The sequence below is a fragment of the Truncatella angustata genome (genome assembly GCF_020726525.1).
Source record: "Truncatella angustata strain MPI-SDFR-AT-0073 chromosome Unknown BKA67scaffold_3, whole genome shotgun sequence".
NCBI lineage: Eukaryota > Fungi > Ascomycota > Sordariomycetes > Amphisphaeriales > Sporocadaceae > Truncatella > Truncatella angustata.
Genome location: NW_025763383.1, coordinates 3,191,646 through 3,210,542, shown reverse-complemented (window position 1 = coordinate 3,210,542; position 18,897 = coordinate 3,191,646). Strand labels below are relative to the sequence as shown.

At 51.8% G+C, this 18,897-nt stretch overlaps 3 protein-coding genes across 3 annotated transcripts; 2 read left to right on the top strand and 1 right to left on the bottom strand.

The window, feature by feature from the left end:
• Nucleotides 1–2,988: 2,988 nt before the first annotated feature.
• Nucleotides 2,989–4,481, top strand: BKA67DRAFT_562099 (O-methyltransferase). The gene is made up of 2 exons (XM_046102575.1): nt 2,989–3,563; nt 3,646–4,481. Exons 1-2 carry the CDS (start codon nt 3,353–3,355, stop codon nt 4,197–4,199), a joined length of 765 nt encoding a protein of 254 aa, XP_045960161.1. The 5' UTR covers nt 2,989–3,352; the 3' UTR covers nt 4,200–4,481.
• Nucleotides 4,482–10,189: 5,708 nt separating this feature from the next.
• Nucleotides 10,190–15,016, top strand: BKA67DRAFT_562088 (uncharacterized protein). The gene is made up of 2 exons (XM_046102574.1): nt 10,190–13,071; nt 13,133–15,016. The coding sequence occupies exons 1-2, from the start codon at nt 10,474–10,476 to the stop codon at nt 14,573–14,575; spliced, it is 4,041 nt and encodes a 1,346-aa protein (XP_045960160.1). The 5' UTR covers nt 10,190–10,473; the 3' UTR covers nt 14,576–15,016.
• Nucleotides 15,017–17,291: 2,275 nt separating this feature from the next.
• Nucleotides 17,292–17,800, bottom strand: BKA67DRAFT_657793 (uncharacterized protein; the record flags this gene model as incomplete). Its single annotated transcript, XM_046107173.1, has 2 exons — nt 17,292–17,619; nt 17,673–17,800. 2 exons carry the CDS (start codon nt 17,798–17,800, stop codon nt 17,292–17,294), a joined length of 456 nt encoding a protein of 151 aa, XP_045960159.1.
• Nucleotides 17,801–18,897: the final 1,097 nt, after the last annotated feature.

The following is an 18,897-nucleotide window of genomic DNA, read 5'->3' as shown; positions in this document are numbered from 1 at the left end:
CACCTCTTCCAGCTCTACCACAAAGAGAAAGCATGGCTCTACCACTACATCCACTTCCACTTCGACGACGAAGAGTCACTCCTATCAGTCGACCAGTACTCCATGTGTGACTTCTTCAAGCTCTCGGACAAGCAATCACTACAAGCCGACTAGTACTCCATGTGTGACTTCTTCAAGCTCTCGGACAAGCAGTCACCACAAGCCGACCAGTACTCCATGTGTAACTTCTTCAAGCTCGTACTCCCGAAGCCATCCTCACGACAAGCCAACGTCTTCGTCTTCTTCGTCTTCTTCATCAAGCTCCCAATCCTCGAGCCATCGCCACCACAAGACAACTTCTTCTTCGTCTTCTTCAAGATCACCGTCGTCGAGCCATAGTCACCACAAGACGAGGTCTTCCTCGTCCTCTTCTTCAAGCACACAGTCGTCGAGTTATAGTTACCACAAGCCAACGTCTTCGTCTTCTTCTTCTTCTTCCTCTTCTTCTTCAAGATCACAGTCGTCGAGCCATAGTCACCATAAGACGAGGCCTTATTCCTCGTCCTCTTCTTCAAGCACACAGTCGTCCAGCTTCAGTCACGCGCCAACCACCTCGGCCGGCAGAGTTACCACTGTGACCAGAGTCATCACGACAACTGCACCATGCCCGACCTCCCATGGACGCACCGCGACTGGCACGACTACGATCGTCTATACCACGACTTATCCGGTCGTTGTGCCCACCACCCAGACTTCTGTTCGGCCAACCACACAGAGCTCCGTCCGGCCGACTACGGTGATTATTGTCATTCCCACAACATACCCTGTTGTCGGACCCCCAAGTAGCAGCGCCGTGAAGCCATCGTCGAGCAGTGTTGGCAAGCCTTCGACTAGCATATTCACCTCTCCTGTTCTAGCCCCCACTACCGCGCCCGCCACAAGTCCAGGAAGCACCGTCCCAGCGCCGACAGTCTTGCCGCCCCCGTCCTCGGCCACTCAGCCCGCCGCAGGTCCTTCTTCACCGTCGGCCACCTATCCTGCTGCTCCTCCCTCCTCGGCGCCGGCCGGCACCACCCAGCCCGCTGTTCCCACCTCTCCCATCAGCCCGCCTGCACCGCCTGCATCTTCCAACACTGCCCCCACAGCACCAGGTTTGTCTCAGGGCTCCGCTGTCCCGACTACTTATCCTGCCGCCCCTCCCTCCTCGGCCACCCAGCCCGCCGCAGGTCCTTCTTCCCCAGCAGCCAGCCAGCCCCCGGCTGTCCCGACTACTTATCCTGCTGCCCCTCCCTCATCGGCCACTCAGCCCGCCGCAGGTCCTTCGTCTCCCGCGGGAACCCAGCCGGCTTCCGGTTCCAACTCATACCCAGCTGCTCCTTCCCCGACGGCCACCCAGCCTGGCGCCTCGACCATCGAGGCCCCTGCACCGTCCAAGACTAGCCCTCCCGCCGTTCTCCCCACGGCCGGCGCCGCGCGGAACGCCGCGTTTGGCGGTGGTGTCCTGGCCATGGCTGGTGTCGTCGCAGTTTTGATCTAAGAGGTTTTCTTTTCCTTTCTAGGCTTTGTCTTTTTTGGGAGCGGTTTCAAGTAATTATACTGCGAGGTGGGTTCCAGAAGTACTCGACACTTGCATTCCTCGAATGGATGGTCTTGGGAAGTGGTGAGAAGGGAATCCAAGAGAAAGGTAAAAGGAATGATATCGGGGGTTTCGAATAGGGTGATGGTGATTAATGGAAAGAAAGGGGAGCTAGTGGGGAATCTTTTGTGTTTGTTGACTATTCACTGGTATAAGGGTGGAGGACCATTATTTTGTTTGCTTGTTTGTTTACCTAACTCCAGTCCAGCTCTGGTATATAATGTAAGTAGAATATTCATTAATTCCGACACGGACACCTGGGAAGGGCTTTCTCCATAGCTTGGACTGGTGATGTGCGCGTTGATGGTCTGAATAGTCATGAAAATAATCGAGGTTTTATTTTACTTCTGCGATGGTGGTCGCGTGCATGTGACTCCTGCTTTTGAGACACGTCCCGTATGATGGTCATTGAAATGGGCTCTTTATCTGAAACTTTCGTGTTGAGCCTCGATAGTGACTGATATTGCCCCGTTGGAGAGAACCGACTAAAGATACGTGAGGGGCAACCTCATCATACTGCCGTCCAACAAAACTTTACTATAGGTCATGTGAAAAGACGCCGGTTACACGACAGCCATTTCATACCATATTGACTATTCACAAACGCCAGATGATGGTCAGGGCTACTGTGGTCGGCCAGTCTTACCAGACCACCTCTTTAGGACAAATCGGGCTAAGAAAACATAACAATGTACCAGGACAAATCGGTATATCAATCACAGTCAGCGTGCAAATATCTTCCCCAACTTTTGATGTGAACAATATTTGTGTTTCGTCTGAATGAGTCCCCCTGTCACATCCATAGTATGTCGTATGCATAGAACTGTACTTTGGAGTTTGGCGTTTCAGGGAAGAAGTTCGCCGAGGTCGAGGCAGTCGTGTGGTTGGCGTGTTTGTGTAAGCAGCCCGCTTACTGGCCAAGAATGATGGCGAGGAGGGTTATAACTCTGTATTCAACAGGGCCAGGATAATTGGCCTCCTAGGCTTGCCTCTACGACCTTGACCTAGAGATGCTAATCAGGCTATAAGATGCGAATCAGGTCGCGCTAGTTCATGAGGAGGTATAAGTCTGCTGGGGATGGGAGTCACCGATTGCATACCGCACAAGTGGCCCATTGATTTCCCACAGGCAAGATCTCGAGCATAATCAGTCTAGTATGACAAGACATGAATAAATGCTGAGTCAGTTGGGATCTAGCAGTCTGCCAAACCATCGACCTGGCCTTGACGATATGATACTTGATTTGACAAAAGATAATTACAGGTCTCATTGTGCCAGAGTCATCTGCAGTGTGGACCCGAAGTGTTCCACACTACTTACTCCACATTCCGCCCACTGGTAGCTTGCACTTCCAAGCCGGAGCCGAGCGGAGTACCGAGGTTCGTCATACGCGGAAGACGACCGGAGATCGAGTCAACTAATTAGATAAGCACGATGATGCTAGATATAGGCCAATCCAGTCATACCGAGGAACCTGTGTTTCTCCATTCGATATTTGTCTGCGTTGGTACAAAAGTAGAGCCCCTCGCAAAAAGCCCCTCGCCTTATTAGAGTGCATTATCCCCTTACAGAAGGTCCCTTGCCGTGCAAGAGTGGCAATTGCCCCCTCACGGTACCCACTACTCACCCTTGCATATGTGCGGTGCGAGGTCAAACGGTTATAAACTTCGACAATTCACCGGAGAAAGCCACCACGCACTACAGATTACGCACAAGACATCCAGAGAGTAAACAAGATGAAGGACTCAAAGCCAAACCTCTATTCCACCGACGCTGTCGCCGAAGCCGTGACCACATATTCGGAAAGACAATCTCTGGACCTACCGCAGTGGCTTCTGGACTACCACGCCGAGATTGTCAAGAACAACTCGAACAGCAACCTCATGATCTCAACCTACCAGGCACGAGCACTCGTCTGGCTGGCCCGGCTAATGGATGCCCAGCGAGGTAATTATCATCAAACCCGCTCCATACCCACAAACATACTCCGCATGGCATGATTCCCCCACCAACTAACACGAAACACCAGTCCTCGAAATCGGCGTCTACCTAGGCTTCTCCTCCATGGTCTGGTCGCACGCCGTGGGGCTCACGGGGAAGGTGACGGGCCTCGAGTTCAGCCCGGACTACGCCTCGAGGTCCAAGGCGGCCTTCCGGGCCAACTCGCTATCCAACATCACGCTGCACGTCGGTGACGGGCTGCAGACGCTGCCGGCGCTGGACCCGGCGGAGCCGTACGACGTCGTCTTCATCGACGCCCAGAAGTCCGGGTACCCGGCGTACCTGCGGGCGGTGTTGGAGCTGTCGCCGCCGGGTGGCAGCAGGAGGCTGCTGAGAAGGGGCGGGCTGATCATCGGGGACAACGCGCTGCGGAAGGGCTTGGTGGCCGACGACTCGGAGGCTAACCCGTACCGGTCGGCGGCGGCGGCGGAGGAGAAGGAGGAGGGCGAGGAGTACAGGGGACAACGCTCGGATGTGGGGAAGGTGCGAGAGTTCAACGATGCGGTCAAGGCCAGTGCGCGGTTGGAGGCCTTCTTGTTGCCGTTGTGGGATGGGCTCAATCTGGCCAGGTTGGTGGATTAGATGTTTGCCACAGTCGAGACTTGGTCGGCTTGTCAGGTGTTCCTTCCCTATGGGGATGCATCCAGCTTCGTCAAGCTACATCCTATAGTCCTGGATACTGCCTGGTCCGTGGTCACAGTTGCACTATCATTACGTTATGATATCGATTAGTTGAAATACAGAGCCAGATAGGCCATAGTCTTGAGCAAGCTTCTGCAGTTTTGCTTCTGTAATCTTGCTTCTGCGGTATCTTCCTTCGACAAAGGTACCACTCATTATCACACATAGTGAGTATTGAACAGTGCAACAGTTTATAATCCATATAGTACTTTTTGGACTAACTTTCAGAGTTCACAAATGATACCGAGACTAGGAAGCTTAGAATGGGTGCTGATCAGAATGAATCAGGCTCAGCGCGGGGCGGGCAGACATTTCCTACGAAGGTATGTCTCGAGCATGACATACTCGGTACTGCTACAAGGAGTGAGGCGATGCCATGAACCGGATTCCAGGTGGCAGTCTCTTCAACCCAGCAAACTCAATTCATCATGGCGCCATCGTGGCTGATTCAACAGACGATCACTGCCCTTCTTGAGATGACAGAACACAAATCATATCTCAATCGTACCTGTAACTGAAATTTGACTTTTGTTAACGGTCACCGCCTAGTTTCAATGTTATTTTGTTATCGTATGATGTGCTGTCATTTATTGCCACATATCAGCGTGTCGCTGCTGTCATGCAAATATTTTTGTTGGTGATCGCGGTGGCTATGCTGCTTTGTTCATGCATCACAAGTTGATTGCCTTGCAGTAACTTTGGCGGTAACTGTTCAAGTTGATGCGAGCAATGCCGAGGGGTGAACCTATGCTGGCTACTTGGTCGTTCCATCCAGAATACCCCTGTCATTCAATTTGCAACTACAACACCTTACAGTCGTTAGAACAACTGAACATAAGTTGCGTGGATCTGACGAATTTATTGTTGGCACTCGCCAACCCACCGCCTGCTATCAGAGTAATGAACCTGAAACGTCGATAATGCACACGGCTGCAGTCAATACCAATGTCACCGTGACAGGGGAGACACGTGAACCGCTGATTGTATCGGTATACCTGTGTATGGTGTGAGTTTGAGCTTGGACTTGTTCAAGGCTGACAGTTGGTCAAAACTTGCAGTGCAAGCCAATCATGCGAGCAAACGGATCTCGCCAGAGAACACGAGGGTTGTCCGCGGACCACGACTTGGGGCAGTATAATATCCGACGCTTTGACCTGGCCATGTTGGTTGGTATCAACGGCAGCAGAAGATCATCTTTTGGGCGCGGAGAGGGTGGTTGGTATTGCGGGGTAGTAGGAACCATTCAAGTAGATGGTCACCGGAGAGCCATGCTTAGCGACCATGTTGTGTGGCATGCACATTGGACGAGGGCATATTGTACTCCTTGCGCTGTTACGAGTTAGGAGCGTGCCGTACACCACCAAGCAGTCGTGAAGCAGTACTATGGAAAGACAAATGTTGACTGACTAGGTTAGGGTAGTCGCAGCGTACCTTTCGTACCCTTGGAACGCCCACATGGAGCCCTAGTAAGCCGGACCTCGGGAGGCTAAATGCAGAATTAAATCTTACTATTGTCTTTTCCCGCATTAGGCGCCTGCATGGATGCGTTGGCTATGGTTGCGAAAGCTCCAGACTGAGTGCTGTCCTTCGGAAAACGTCAAGTATCAGGCAGTAGATAAATCTCAGGATGAGCAGCGCAGTGACGGTTGAGAGGTAAGCATGGAAAATGTATTATAGTGAAGGCATTGGTGCTAAGGGGGAGTTCAACAGGCACTAGTCCCAATAACTTGATGCACATTCATGAGCGTGGGTGAGGGTACTACACAGATACCGGCCTAGATGATGCTTTTGTTCCATGTTCCTAACCTATACTGATCTCTCGTAATGAAAGCGGTGAACTTTGGTCATTGCTGCACTTTTGAAACATGCCGAAAGCGCGTCCGTATTCCGTGCCTAGCATTGCTTGGCACGAATGTGGCGGACGAACATGTTGTTAAAGAAACTAGAATAGGCACACTCACTCGAAGAACAGAACTGCAGAAAACGTAATGCAACACTGGGCTGGCTTCACCGATAAGTACTGCACGTTAGAAGTGGGGCCCGGTTACCAGACGGGACTCTTCGTGGAGGTTGGCGACACCTGATACTATAAAAATTTACTGTGGCCCGGTGGATTGGTTTAAAGGCATGTCACTGAGCCCATCGAAAAAGCTTTGCCAAAGAGCTGTCACGCTTACACTGCGTTTGGGCTGCATAAGCCGTACCCTAGCGCGCGACTCGGTGAAAAGGCAAGCTGGACAGTAGACCGACAAGAACAAGCGAAGATCTTCAGATGAAGAAGCTAAGCGGCAGGGCGGGCCCGAAGCATACAGATTCCATCGTGAATCTTCTCAACTTGCTTCTCAAAAAGCAAACAAGAGAAAGGCTTCTGATCCAAGTGATCCGTACGGAGTGTTGTGAATGATGACGATCGCCCCTGTGCCGAAAGGAGCAACAACACGAGATATCGGCGAATAGCATGCTATGCATCAGCATACGCTAATGCCAGGGGTTCGGACTAGAAAGCGGAAAAAGCTTCGATGGCGTCCATGGTGGGGTTCTCAGGTTGCCCAGTGGCATTTGGCGGGATGCGGTGCGGACTCTTGCTCTCACTCGTGGCTTTTAATACAGGGTTTCCCTTCCGTCATTTTGTTCATGATGCCGTTGTTGTCAACGCGAGTTTGAGCGACGAGCCAGTAATATAAGTTAGCAGCTCCTGCAAAGATCTACGGAGTAGCTAGTCCAGGTTGCCGAGATCGCATCCAAAGCAAAACGCCTCAAGCGCTTCGTCGTCAAAACAGCTTTGCTTGTACTCCGTAATCTCGGGTCGATTGTGAGTATATGCGGAATCTAAAGCAGAGTCCCATCACCGGTTAGAGCCGTCCTCGACCGTAGGAGCAAAACTAGTCATGCGCTGCGGATCTGTGAATCGGACGAGTCAGGCGTGTCTAAGCCAGTTCGTTGTCCAGAAGATTTGCTTCGATAAACTGAACCTATCCTCGAAAAATGAGCGCTTAGCCGACTGGCGTCCGTTTGCTAGTCGAAATAGACCAGCCGACGATAACTGATTCGATGCAGCGTCCGAATGATTGCAGCCGTGACTCCTTACTAAGTGGGCCAGTAATTATACTGCCATGTGGCATGTGGCTCTTCTGATGGCGACTTCGAAGACGGCGAGTTATCGTCAACAACACGGACTCCGGATCGCAAGTGGAGATAGGTACTGACCACGTGCACTGCCGAGGGCAAGTTATAGTTACTAGCCTGCACTCGGGGATCGCGTTGGTGTCTGCTCAGAGAGAGGGTATCCTATGTGGTCCAGGCCGAGGCGGCAGCCTATGCTGTGGTCATGGCGGCCTGCCATGGGGAAGCTTGACCCAAAACCGAGAACAATGGGCTGTTTGAGGGCAAGAATACATGCCGCTCCTAGCAACAGTTGCGGGCTGGCTTTGATCGAATGATCCGAAGTAATATCTAAATTTATGGGAGTTGGAAGATTTGACGGTCCGGTTGCAGGTATCCTTATTTGCTGGACGGTTAGATAAAGTTCACAAATGGGCAATGCTTCAATCGGTAAGATGCTTGTGGACCAAGACAATTGGGGATGAGTGAAGAAAGGAGATGCTGTCGAATTAACGATTCAAACACAAGATGAAAACTGACGATGGAGATCAGTTCCGCAAAGCTGACGTGGTGGTGTTTGAGGAAGCACGGCAGTTGAGCCCTGGGCCAGCGCTGTGGCTCAACAAAGCTGAGCAGCTAACGGTGGCATTACGTGATATTCCGTTTCAAGAACAGCGGAAACATATAGTATACTGCAGTGCTGATATGGATTGGACGTTATCCATGGATGTGCATAATACAAATTGGGCTTAACCCCGTCGTGGAATTTGAAGTGATACACCTGCGCTGTCTGCTGCAACATTGTATTTGGCACGAATGCAGTGCATCTTGCGAAGTTGTGAATGGCCTCGGTGATTTTACACTAAACCATGTCGAAGTTAGGGGTATTGCTAGGCTACTACTACAGTATGCACTGTAGTGGACCTCGCCCCGGTCTCCATTTCTGTGCAGGGCTCTCCACAAGCTCTCCTCGCCCATGATGATATGGGACAAAAACATCTGACATGTAATCCGCACCTTTAATAACGTGAGGCGAGGGATGCCAGAGTCCCACGCGTTAGCAACATGATGATTGCCATACTAATGCTATGCATTGGCCAATGGACGCCAAAGAAAACGGGAACAGCAGCCGTTCCAGGGGTCCGAGAGCCTTCCAAGCAGTTTCCGGTCCTTGGTCATGCCTTGTTAATCTCCCGAACAGTGAGCCTTTGCACTATCCAGGATCTGGACGGCAATAGCGTGGGCCTAGCAGCCATGCAGGCTCCATTTGTAGGAAGCACCAGCCAAGGGACCAGCTCAGGGTCGAGGGTCGTCCCAAGAATCTGCATGGTGGTGTCAGTAGCCCGCTCCATGCTGCTCTTCGGAGACTTCAGGCCAAGCCAGAGACAACTTTCTGACAGAGCAGCAGATGCAGCGGCTGAGGAAGGAACCTGATTGTCGTGCAAAGAGGGTGTGATGCAGCGGGTTCTACACAGTAAGTAAGTAAAGTACTTTGCGGGTTAACCGGATGCGTAAAAGTACGGCCATTCGCTGCGTTACAGTAACAGTACGATGCGAGATTACGGGCGAGTCAATCTCCAGACTACTGTACGTACTAGGTTAGGTTACTATGTATGTACCGGCCATCTTGACGGATAGGATGTGATGACGGATCCATTCAAAGAACAACCGATGTTTGACGTACATGTATTGAACGCCATGTGCAATCTTGCATATTACCCATGTCCAGGGGCCAAAGACCTGGGCAATAGACGCAGTAGAGGGCCTCATGGACCTAACAAGGACCCAAAGGACCCGCCCGCATACAAAGCTCGAGGCCCCCAAGAGGAATTAGGTCCGCTAGGATTGTACTTGTAGCGTGCAGCCATTCTACAACCTTAACTAACGAACCATTCCTCCCACTGTCAACCACCGTGCTACACCAAGCATCTCGCCCCCAACACTGAGCAGTTTCCCATCTCACGGAGTCAATGGGAGGTAGAGCATCACTCGCTCATCTCTACATTTGCCATCTCACCATTGTGGCCTATCGCATTTCGCCTGTATCACGGCCCAGCATGAGCCTTGGAATGTGTGCAAACTAAAAGAAAACCATACACACATTACATTTATACTACACACCACTGCGTACGGGGTGCAACCGTCGCCAGCCATTAGGGGTGAGTACAAGTTGCTTTTTTATTATTATCGATTTATTGGTTTATTTTTGCAACGGACCCTGCTTTCTTCTCGATCCTTTCGATCCTCCCATCCACGAAATAGGCTCCCCCCGAAGAACATGGCAGGAGATCATCTATAATACGATGCTTCTTTCCAAGCTGTACATGCATGACTTGTTGAATAATTGAACCATATTCTCGGGTCTGGGGCTCCCCAAGGTCTTCTTGTCCTAGATTGGGTTTGGTTCCATCTTACCTCGAAGTATCGTGTCTTGGTCGCGCGATGCCATGATGAGAATCGAAAAAGCCGTCAGTCTTTTTGACTTCTGCCACATGTTGCTAGGCACGCTTTCCAAGTCAGCAATCTCCCCGACTCGGTAGGCTGTGAGCTGTGGGCTGTAAGCTGAGGCCATTCTCGTGATACACAGCATACAAGAGGATTCACAAACAAAACTTCTGCACCGTTCATATGATTTGGCGGTCCACCGGCTCAATGCGCAAGTGTCGCATGGTATCAATCCTTCGATGCGACACTGTCGTCTCACCAGGCATTCCCCAGTTGTGATTCAACGTGTTTCAGCTCCCAGTTCATCATTCCCTCCCCCCCAAGTCGTCGTATATCACATACATACATGCATACATACATACATACATCTTGCTCCTCATTCCTATCAACTGCCGCTGCCATGATCTGAAGGAAGTACACCGTAACCTCAAATTGAGTTCTCGCCTTGTCCGAGGTAACCATCTGAACAGTCGATAGGACCACTGCCTTGCCCTCGTCGACATCGAGTGCCTTGCTCGCATCATCATCATCACCACGCAGCCCGTCTTCTAGCCGAAGCGCTGCAGGCCGCAGACCTCCCGCAGGTCTGCGATCCGCATCCGCACCCGCCCTACCAATATTACTTATAATGCCTCCGATGACGCCCACCACGAGTATTGATACTTCGGTGTCAAGCTCTTCCAACACGCGGGCTGTCCACAGCCCTCGACATGACCGATCACGCACCCAGAGTATATCCAGCGACCGGCCATCTACCATTGCTCACAGCTTAATGTCGCTTCCGCTCGCTGTATCGCCCGAGGCAGCTTTCATAGCTGCATCTGCTGCCTCACAAATCGTCACCAATGATCACGATGGCCACTCGGAAACATGGTATGACCAGGCAGGAATCGAACCATCAGGCGAGACGGCACTGGTCACGGGTGGCGCTCTGCTACTTGCCAACAACTTCATCGATCAGCTCTTATTCAACATCATCGCCGTCGCGCGATCCACGAAGCTCTCGGCGCTCCGCCCGGCAGTCAGCGAAGTCCTGAAGCCCCACCTTGCCAAAGATGCGATCAACCAGGCGGACGAAGAGCTGAAAGAATACCTCGGAGGCGGCGAGCTAGACGAGCTAGCCCAGTCACCGACCGATGACCCCGACGATTGGGACTTGGAACTGGTATGGAAGAGAACACGACTGCGATGCATGGTGTACTCATCTTTGGGCGACATGGAAGAGGAGGACGAAGACTACTTCATTGAACAGGAGCACCTCAACGGAGACCTCGACGATCTGTCAACCGGCTCTGTCTCTCCCGCGGTGGCCATCTTTCTGACTTCCATCCTCGAATACATGGGCGAACAGGTGCTGGTTATTGCCGGCCAGGCTGCATTTGCTCGCTTGCGCATTCGATACGAGAAAGAGCTGAAGGATGGTACGCGCTCGGCCGGGGACATCTCTGAACGAATCGTGGTGGAAGAACTCGACATGGAGCGTGTCGCATTGGACAGGACTCTCGGCAGGTTGTGGCGCTCTTGGAAGAAGAGGATACGATCCCCTACCGAACCTAATTTCGTCAGGCCCTTCCCGCGAAGCGCCGGCCACAGCAGACACGGCAGCGCCGTTACCGAAGCCCTGCACACACTTTCATCTCCCCGCGAAGAATCTGCCGTGAAGGAGGCCGAAGGGGCGAACGAAGAACTCGAGTCCGAATTAAACCCATCCGATCTACCCCTACCCATGAGCAATAACGACGTCGCAGAGATAGAGGTACCCGGTCTCGTATCATACAGCGACGACGAGGAGAACGACGGCCAGGTCGAGGACGAGGCCACAGCCCAGAGACCGAGACCGAAGAGTTTGATGGTATTCTCATCGCTTCCCCAAGAAGCGCCTCTTCCCCCTTCGCCGCGCTTGTCCCAGCCACACACTCCGATCTACGCAACGCGGAGGCGCGCGAGCTCTCTGCCAACTCCCGCTGGCTCCCCATATACCTCGCCCATCCCCACCAAGGGCGACCAACTCAATCAAGAGCAACATACAGGAGAGGAAACCGTGGCTGGAATGCCAAGTGTTGTCATCAGTAAGACGGGTGAGGCTCCAGAAGCGACCACCGACAGAAAGGTCAATGAAGATGGTGTCTCGCCACTGGACACCGACGCCAGCGATTACATCGATGGCAAGACTCCAGAAGATACAAGTCCCATCTCGATGATTGTATCCGGTGCAGCAGCCCTCGGCGCAGCGGCCGTGGCGGGCGTAACGGCTATGGCACAGGGAGCGGCTCCCCAGACCATCCCGACGCCGATGGAAGATGATGAGATCGACGAGTTCACCGAGGAGCCAGAGATCATGACGTCGTCCAGAGTATCATATGGTGGTCGGAGCTCGCCCTCAGCTTCCGAGTCTGGCATCGACCGTCCCACTCGCCCTCCTTCAATGATACTTGTTAGGTCCAACAGTGTACGTTCCGTCCGCGTGATTGACGTCCAAGGACCTCGAACGCCAAGTATCAAGTCGAGGAATGGATCTATCGACGTTCCGGACATGCCTACTCGACCTGTTTCCATGTCCCGTGAGGGTAGCGTATCTACACCTCCGATCGTCGAGGAGGGCTTCGCTGCCCCTGACGCGCTATCCATCAAAGCGACCAAGAGAAATGCCGCTATCGTCCCACCATCAGAAGAACGCCGTGACTTCAGGTCATCCCGCGACGCCTCTCCCTCTGGCGTAGTTGCTCCTATGCCCTCCGCACCCACATCTACTCCATCCCAGAACCTGAGACAAGCCCCGACCTCGGTACCGGCAGCCAACGATACAAAGGTGACCGTTCTCAACTCAGCCCCTGGAGGCAGGTCTTTCCTCGACCTTGACACTAAACCCGAGGTACCACAAAAGGCGCCCATGCAACAATCATACCAGCAATCATACCACCAGCCGCAGCGGTATCCGTCGCCGTTACCTACAGTCCCAGAGAAGAGCTCCGCACGGAAACCTTCAATCGACCGCACGCAACCAGCTACTACGCGCGGCTCTCCTGAGTCGCCCACTCTTGCGCGCCCCAAGCTTAGTGACTCCCCTTCTTCATCGACCTCGAACAAGTATAAACCCATGCGAAATTCCGAGGACGGTGGTTCTCAGCGCCCTCAAGATGTAGCCAAAAACTTCGAAGAGCTGCTGCAGAACAACCAAACAATTCAGTACACTCTCACGCCCGAGAATATGCGCAATATCGATGCCGTAAGTTGATGCACTGCTTTGGTTACATCTTCTTGTAAAATCCGCTAACAATGTGGAACAGCCCAACCGCTCCGGCAGCCCGATCGTCCAGCATAAATCTCGCAGGAGTGAAGATGTCAAGCAAGCCGATCGGTCTAGGTCCTCTTCTCTCAAGCGGTCTCTGTCTGTCACCAAATCGGCCGGCCTGAACTCACACCCCCCAGACCAAGGCAACAAGTCGAACGGCAAGCTGGCGGGCCCTGTACCTCGAGCCCCCCCTGTCTCCATGGCAAACTACCACGCCCGTGCGGCTGGATCTGGTCAGCCTAGAGATGCGCGCATTCCCCGTGAATCGGTATCTGACTTTGCAGATTTCATCCGCTCGACGGGCCCCGCAGGCGGGAATGTCTCAAATGCTCGAGCGACTCCTGTCGGTGGTGCGATGCAGCACGCCCGAAATGCCAGCGGATCAGTCAGCCAAACTTCCAGCACGGATACCACCCGTCCTCGACAGGGCTCTCTCAACCGCATTCGTCTGCAAGCACGAGATGCTGCGGTGAGCACTTCCAATGAAAGTTCGGATCTGATTGATTTCATCCGACGGGGCCCTCCAACCACTGGCAGCAATCCCCGCATCCCGCGAAATGTCGCTCCCTTCCGCAACACGATGGACTCTGACCAAATGCAAATGTCTGGAGCTGGCGGAGGAAAAGCAATTGACGCCACTATCCCCGAGGTCAGGCACAGCCGCGCTTCAACTACTGTGACGGAGACTTCGCTTCCCTCGTCCATCAACTCGCAAAGCGCTCTGTTAAGCCAGGCCAAGAAGCCAACCAACCACACAAACAAATTTGACGAGGACGACATGATGCCGAAGCGAAAACAACGCAGAGTTCGCGATCCATACGCCATTGATTCTAGCGACGAGGAGGAAGGAGAGGATGATGATGATTTTGACATAACTCCCCAGCCCAAGCCCAAACCCAAGAAGGAGGAGAGCTTGATCGACTTCTTAAACAATTATGCGCCTCCCAGCAACGCGGCTCCACCGCAACCGTTTATCACCGCTCAGGCACCACAGCCGGCACCGAAGAAGAAGGCCAGCGCACCAAGTCTGATGTCCCGTTTCAGGTCAGCAGGCTCAGGTTCGTCATCGGCGACGAAGAACAACGGGCCCAGCGCGACCAACCCACGATCAGTTAGCAGCCAGATGGGTAGTGCTAGAGGACATGTTCCTATCAGTGCCCATATGCCCAACTCGGTTGCCGCTTTCAGTAATCAGCCGCAACCGTCGGCAAATCGCGCGGTCAGCAGCTCGTCTGGGAGCCGAGTTTTGATGAAGAAATACGAACCTAGGGACGCCACATCTTCCGGTATGGGTAGAACATCCGACCTTGCCAGCTTCCTCCGAGACTCTGAACCCCCACCGTCAGCCATTGCGGCGCCTGTGGCGCAACCCGAACCTAGACTCAGCAGTGGGATTTCGTCTGTTTTTGGACGCCGCAAGAAGTCCATTGCGTACTAATTTCTCAACAACTTTACTTCGTGTATAAACATTCTTCTACTTCTGGACATTGGACACCTCATTTTACGGCTGCAACAAAACGACGAACCTCACTGCAGGGAGCGCGTTGCCGGATACGTCCGCTGCCTTACAGACCAACAAAAGAGCTCGACGCGTACACTTTTAACATGCCAAGCACACAATGATGTTGCTTTTAACATCAATGTTCTTCCTTTGTATTTCTGGACACATTTGATCAATTGATACCACAATGATATTTTTATCCGCCTGCTGAGTTTTGGGGATCCGCCCACTTATACAAAAACGTGTTGAGTACGAGGTGTAGAATGAAGTGGATCTTCCTGTTTGATTACAGCAGAGGTTCGGTTGGTGCATCTCGCACGGGAAAGAAAGATAGAGTCTATGATAATTACGGCTGAAATGAAAATATCTGTACCACAACTACCATCTCGTCTAAACGTCAACTGTACTTCGTGCTCATGTCACATCTCGGTCTCTTCGAAGATTCTGCCATGCCCTAAATGACATGGTCGGCCACTTCAACTGCCACGTCAGGCGGTTCTATTTCATCTGCCGCAATATAGTAATATCCGAGGTACAGAATGACTCGGAAGAGGACACCCCAGGTCAGGCCCCAGTGTACGAGGAAGTTTGTCATGTCGTGAAATCGAGCAGGTGAGTGTTTGTAATTGTTGCGTTATGATGTTGAAAAATTACAGGTAAGTTCGATGTCCGTTCTTTGTCCCCATAATAGACTTGCGGCAGAACACTGATGACTGCTTACTCGGTGAATCAGAAGCTTAGCGATGGCAAGGACACATGAGACATGAACAAATCCATAATGGCAAATCAATTGATCACATTGAATACACCAATCAGGGCCATTGATTGACTCATTTGACATGCGTCCTGACGGCAGACAACCAATTCCAGACTTCGTCAATCTGCTTCATATTACATGTGTAGTCGCCTGACCATGATTTGGGCCAACATCCTGATATCAAAACAAAAGGAAACCGGGAGAAGAATTTGTCAGCTTCACCGAGCAGACTTGTTCGGCTTCTCATATTTCTGAATCAGGTCACCAAGCTAACCTTGGTTGATTATAAAATTTTGAAGACTACAGCTGGCCACTCGTGTCTCAAGATGTCCTGTGCGGCCTATCGCGGAATGGTACTCACGCCGGCCACCGATGATAATCGACATACAGTGCGATCTGAAGAAATCATCCATCATGTCGGATGGCTTGTCATGTTGTCCGTTTTTACGAAGTCATTGCCAATCTCACGCGTTTCTAAGTTCATGGGCTTAATGCTAAAAAGAAAACAAGAAGAAAAAAACCTCCCTATTTGATGCTGTGATTTATTCCTTATAACAATTTACCTCAATGCCTAGTCCCCCATGCCCCCAAGCGAATTCATGCGCCGCCAACTCCAGACGCGCATGGTTGCTATCTAGATGCGCAAACTCCTATAGTCAGCACGTTAATAACGCAAGTCCGTCATAGCTCAACGTCAACTTACCTAGCCAAGCTCCTCAGTTCCCAGTACTGCCCCATAAGATCCGTCACGGCGTCAACCTCACGCTGGACGAACCGGAAACCCTCCAGCTTCTCGATTGTCAACCTCAGCATGATGTATTGACGCAGAACGCGCCCGATCATTCTCGCAAGCCCGTCCATTCGGAACAGGAATAGCGTCGCCTTGGACTGCACATTTGAGTACTCAGCTTTGGTCCATGGCTGGTGTCGGAGATCTTCCCCAATGTGCGCCAGGATGGCGCTGCAACCAATGAGCTGCAGCTGCGCGTTCCAGAGACAATCTTCGCGATGAACTTTTTTGTTTTGTCCTCAGTATTGTGCTGTGCTGGTGGATAGTGTTCATAACGGTCGAGACTCTGACTTACTTCGGCTGTCTAGGATGCTTCGCATCCAGTCAAGCATGTGCGCGACTTCTAGGGGGTCTGCGAGTGGATACATTGTACTACCGATCCTACATGTTAATGCAGGATAATTATCCAGCAGCCCAATACCCCAAATTTTGGGCTGTGAAAGCTGCCGAAGAAAGGAAGAAAAGATGGAGATTTGACCAGCAACATGGGCAGGCTTAAGAAGAGTCGAGTCTTAAGGCGGAGTCGTACTTGTGAAATTGGCCGACTATCGGGTGGTGAGAAAGCTTGAAGAAGTAGGTGATGTAAGTAAAGGAGTACTTATGGAAAAGTTCATCAGAGGCTACCTCGGGGCGTATGATGGTGCGTCATAGCAGACTGTCAGCTGCTCTAATACTGGTTGCTCAGATGGTTTAAAAGCTGAACTCGATACACAGAACAATGAAACCGGGCTTACCGTTTCGAGAGCAGTGAGAACTACGAGAGAACTACGGTCTTATATGGAGACTAGGTGATTACGCCAAAGAGCTCTGCAATTCGAAGCATATTCACAGCGCTTGGACGCATCAACCGTAAAGGCGATCTGAAGAAAACGTGCTATATAGGTAGAGGAACAGAAGTTTTTTGATAGTTGGTTAAAACAATCCTGGCGAGGTTTGCGAATCATGTTTGTACCAAGTTATGTGAGTTCGGAGAGTAATCAATCAATGGGTATTTTTGTCTAGAATAGTATTATGTACAGCCTTATTAAACAGTGATCTCTCAGGTGTCGGGATATATCAAGCCCCTATATCTCACGCGTCCCCCCTTTCTATGAAGCGATGCACATTTATGCGCTAGTGGAAGGGCAGTCGAAGATGGAAGCAGTGAAGTTCTGAGGACCACGGTAGTGCTGGGTCTGGACAGCACCGTTGTTCTCGGTGACGATCTCGTCGGCAGGGATTGAGTGGCAGTATGTGATGTTGCTGCGCGAGTTGAAGGCGTACCAGATGGCGAAGTCAGCTCCGCCATCAGCGGTCTTGGTGAACGACCATGTGTAGGCGACGTTGTCGGGGCATGAGCCGTCCTTGATCTCAGGAAGCTGATCGGGGCCCTGCAAGAAGGCACCGCAGTGGCTGGCGGGCAGCACGGGGTCTGAGGTGACGGTGAAGTTGTATCTGGTAAACTGATTAGATACGTCTCGTATTTGGTAGCAGGTGAATCGACTTACGAGCAGAAGGTGCTGTGAGGAATGCAGTCGGCGTAGAAGTTGCCGATAGGATACTCCTGAGCCTGCTTCTTCTGAAGAGTAGCAGCGGAGGCTGAGGCAGCGAGAGCGATGACAGCGGAGAACTTCATTTTGATTTGATGCTGGTCGAAGACGGATATTAGATGTGGAATGAGAGTTGCTTGTGAGTTGGTGTTTAAGAATGTTTGCTGATGCTTGATATCGAACGAACATCAAATGGCAGAGGGAGCTGAGCTCTTATATTCACTCGAGAACCACCCCCAAACGAGGCGATCGAGTTAGTAATAATCTCCATAGTATTGCTTGTTTCCACTGTAACGTTTAATGCACAAACCGCATTGTAACCTGCAACCCATGACGCAGGTTGATCATCTCGTATCCGGCCCGCTTACCATTTCGGGGGCCCAGCAGCGAATCTTGGCTCCGACGTCATGCACCCGCGCTTTTTACAGTAGGTGCTTTTGAGCGCGAGGCTTAAAACACATACTTATTACTCGCTGTAACGTCAATGATGACTTTGACTAGAAGTCTCGAGCTGATGGGAATCTGAACTTTACTTGGTTCGTTTCATATTGATCGCTTTCAATTGAGTAAGGCCCTTTTTGTGCCGCGGCCGTGTAGCTTCAATCATCAAAGTCTGGCTGTGGTAGTCGGGGTTCAGTGCCGGTTACCCTCCAGCCCTCTAATTATTGCCAAGCCCTTTTCATTCGTGATAGTGGATCACATCGAGGCATAACTTAAGTAAGGTTAAAGAGCTCTGGAGACCCCGGATAATCCGCGTGACCAGCGGCAGTGGCAACGGCTTCCAACACATCCCAACTCGGAAATCCGGGCGTTTTCCTTGGTATGAGCGCATTGACGACGTTGTCACGGACCATATGCGTGCCTGAATACCGATTGAACGTTGTAGTCTTCCATCATCGCGACGGTAAATCAATCGACGGTTGAGCGTGTGCGAGGGCGGATGGGGCTGAATAGTGGGTCGACAGCCTTTGTAGTGTACAGATTACAGTAGAAATCTTAAGTTTGCCTTAATTTTGAAATCTCTCACCAAGAGTTTATGGGTCCAAGGGTCCTCAACGTCCACATCAAGTCCGGGAATGGGAAAGACGTATGTCGATCTCCTAGACCTCGGATCCAAGAATAGCCCGGCGAGGTAACCCGGCTCAAAGCTTGAAAAGCGCCAGTACGATGCGGCTCTGCTGTG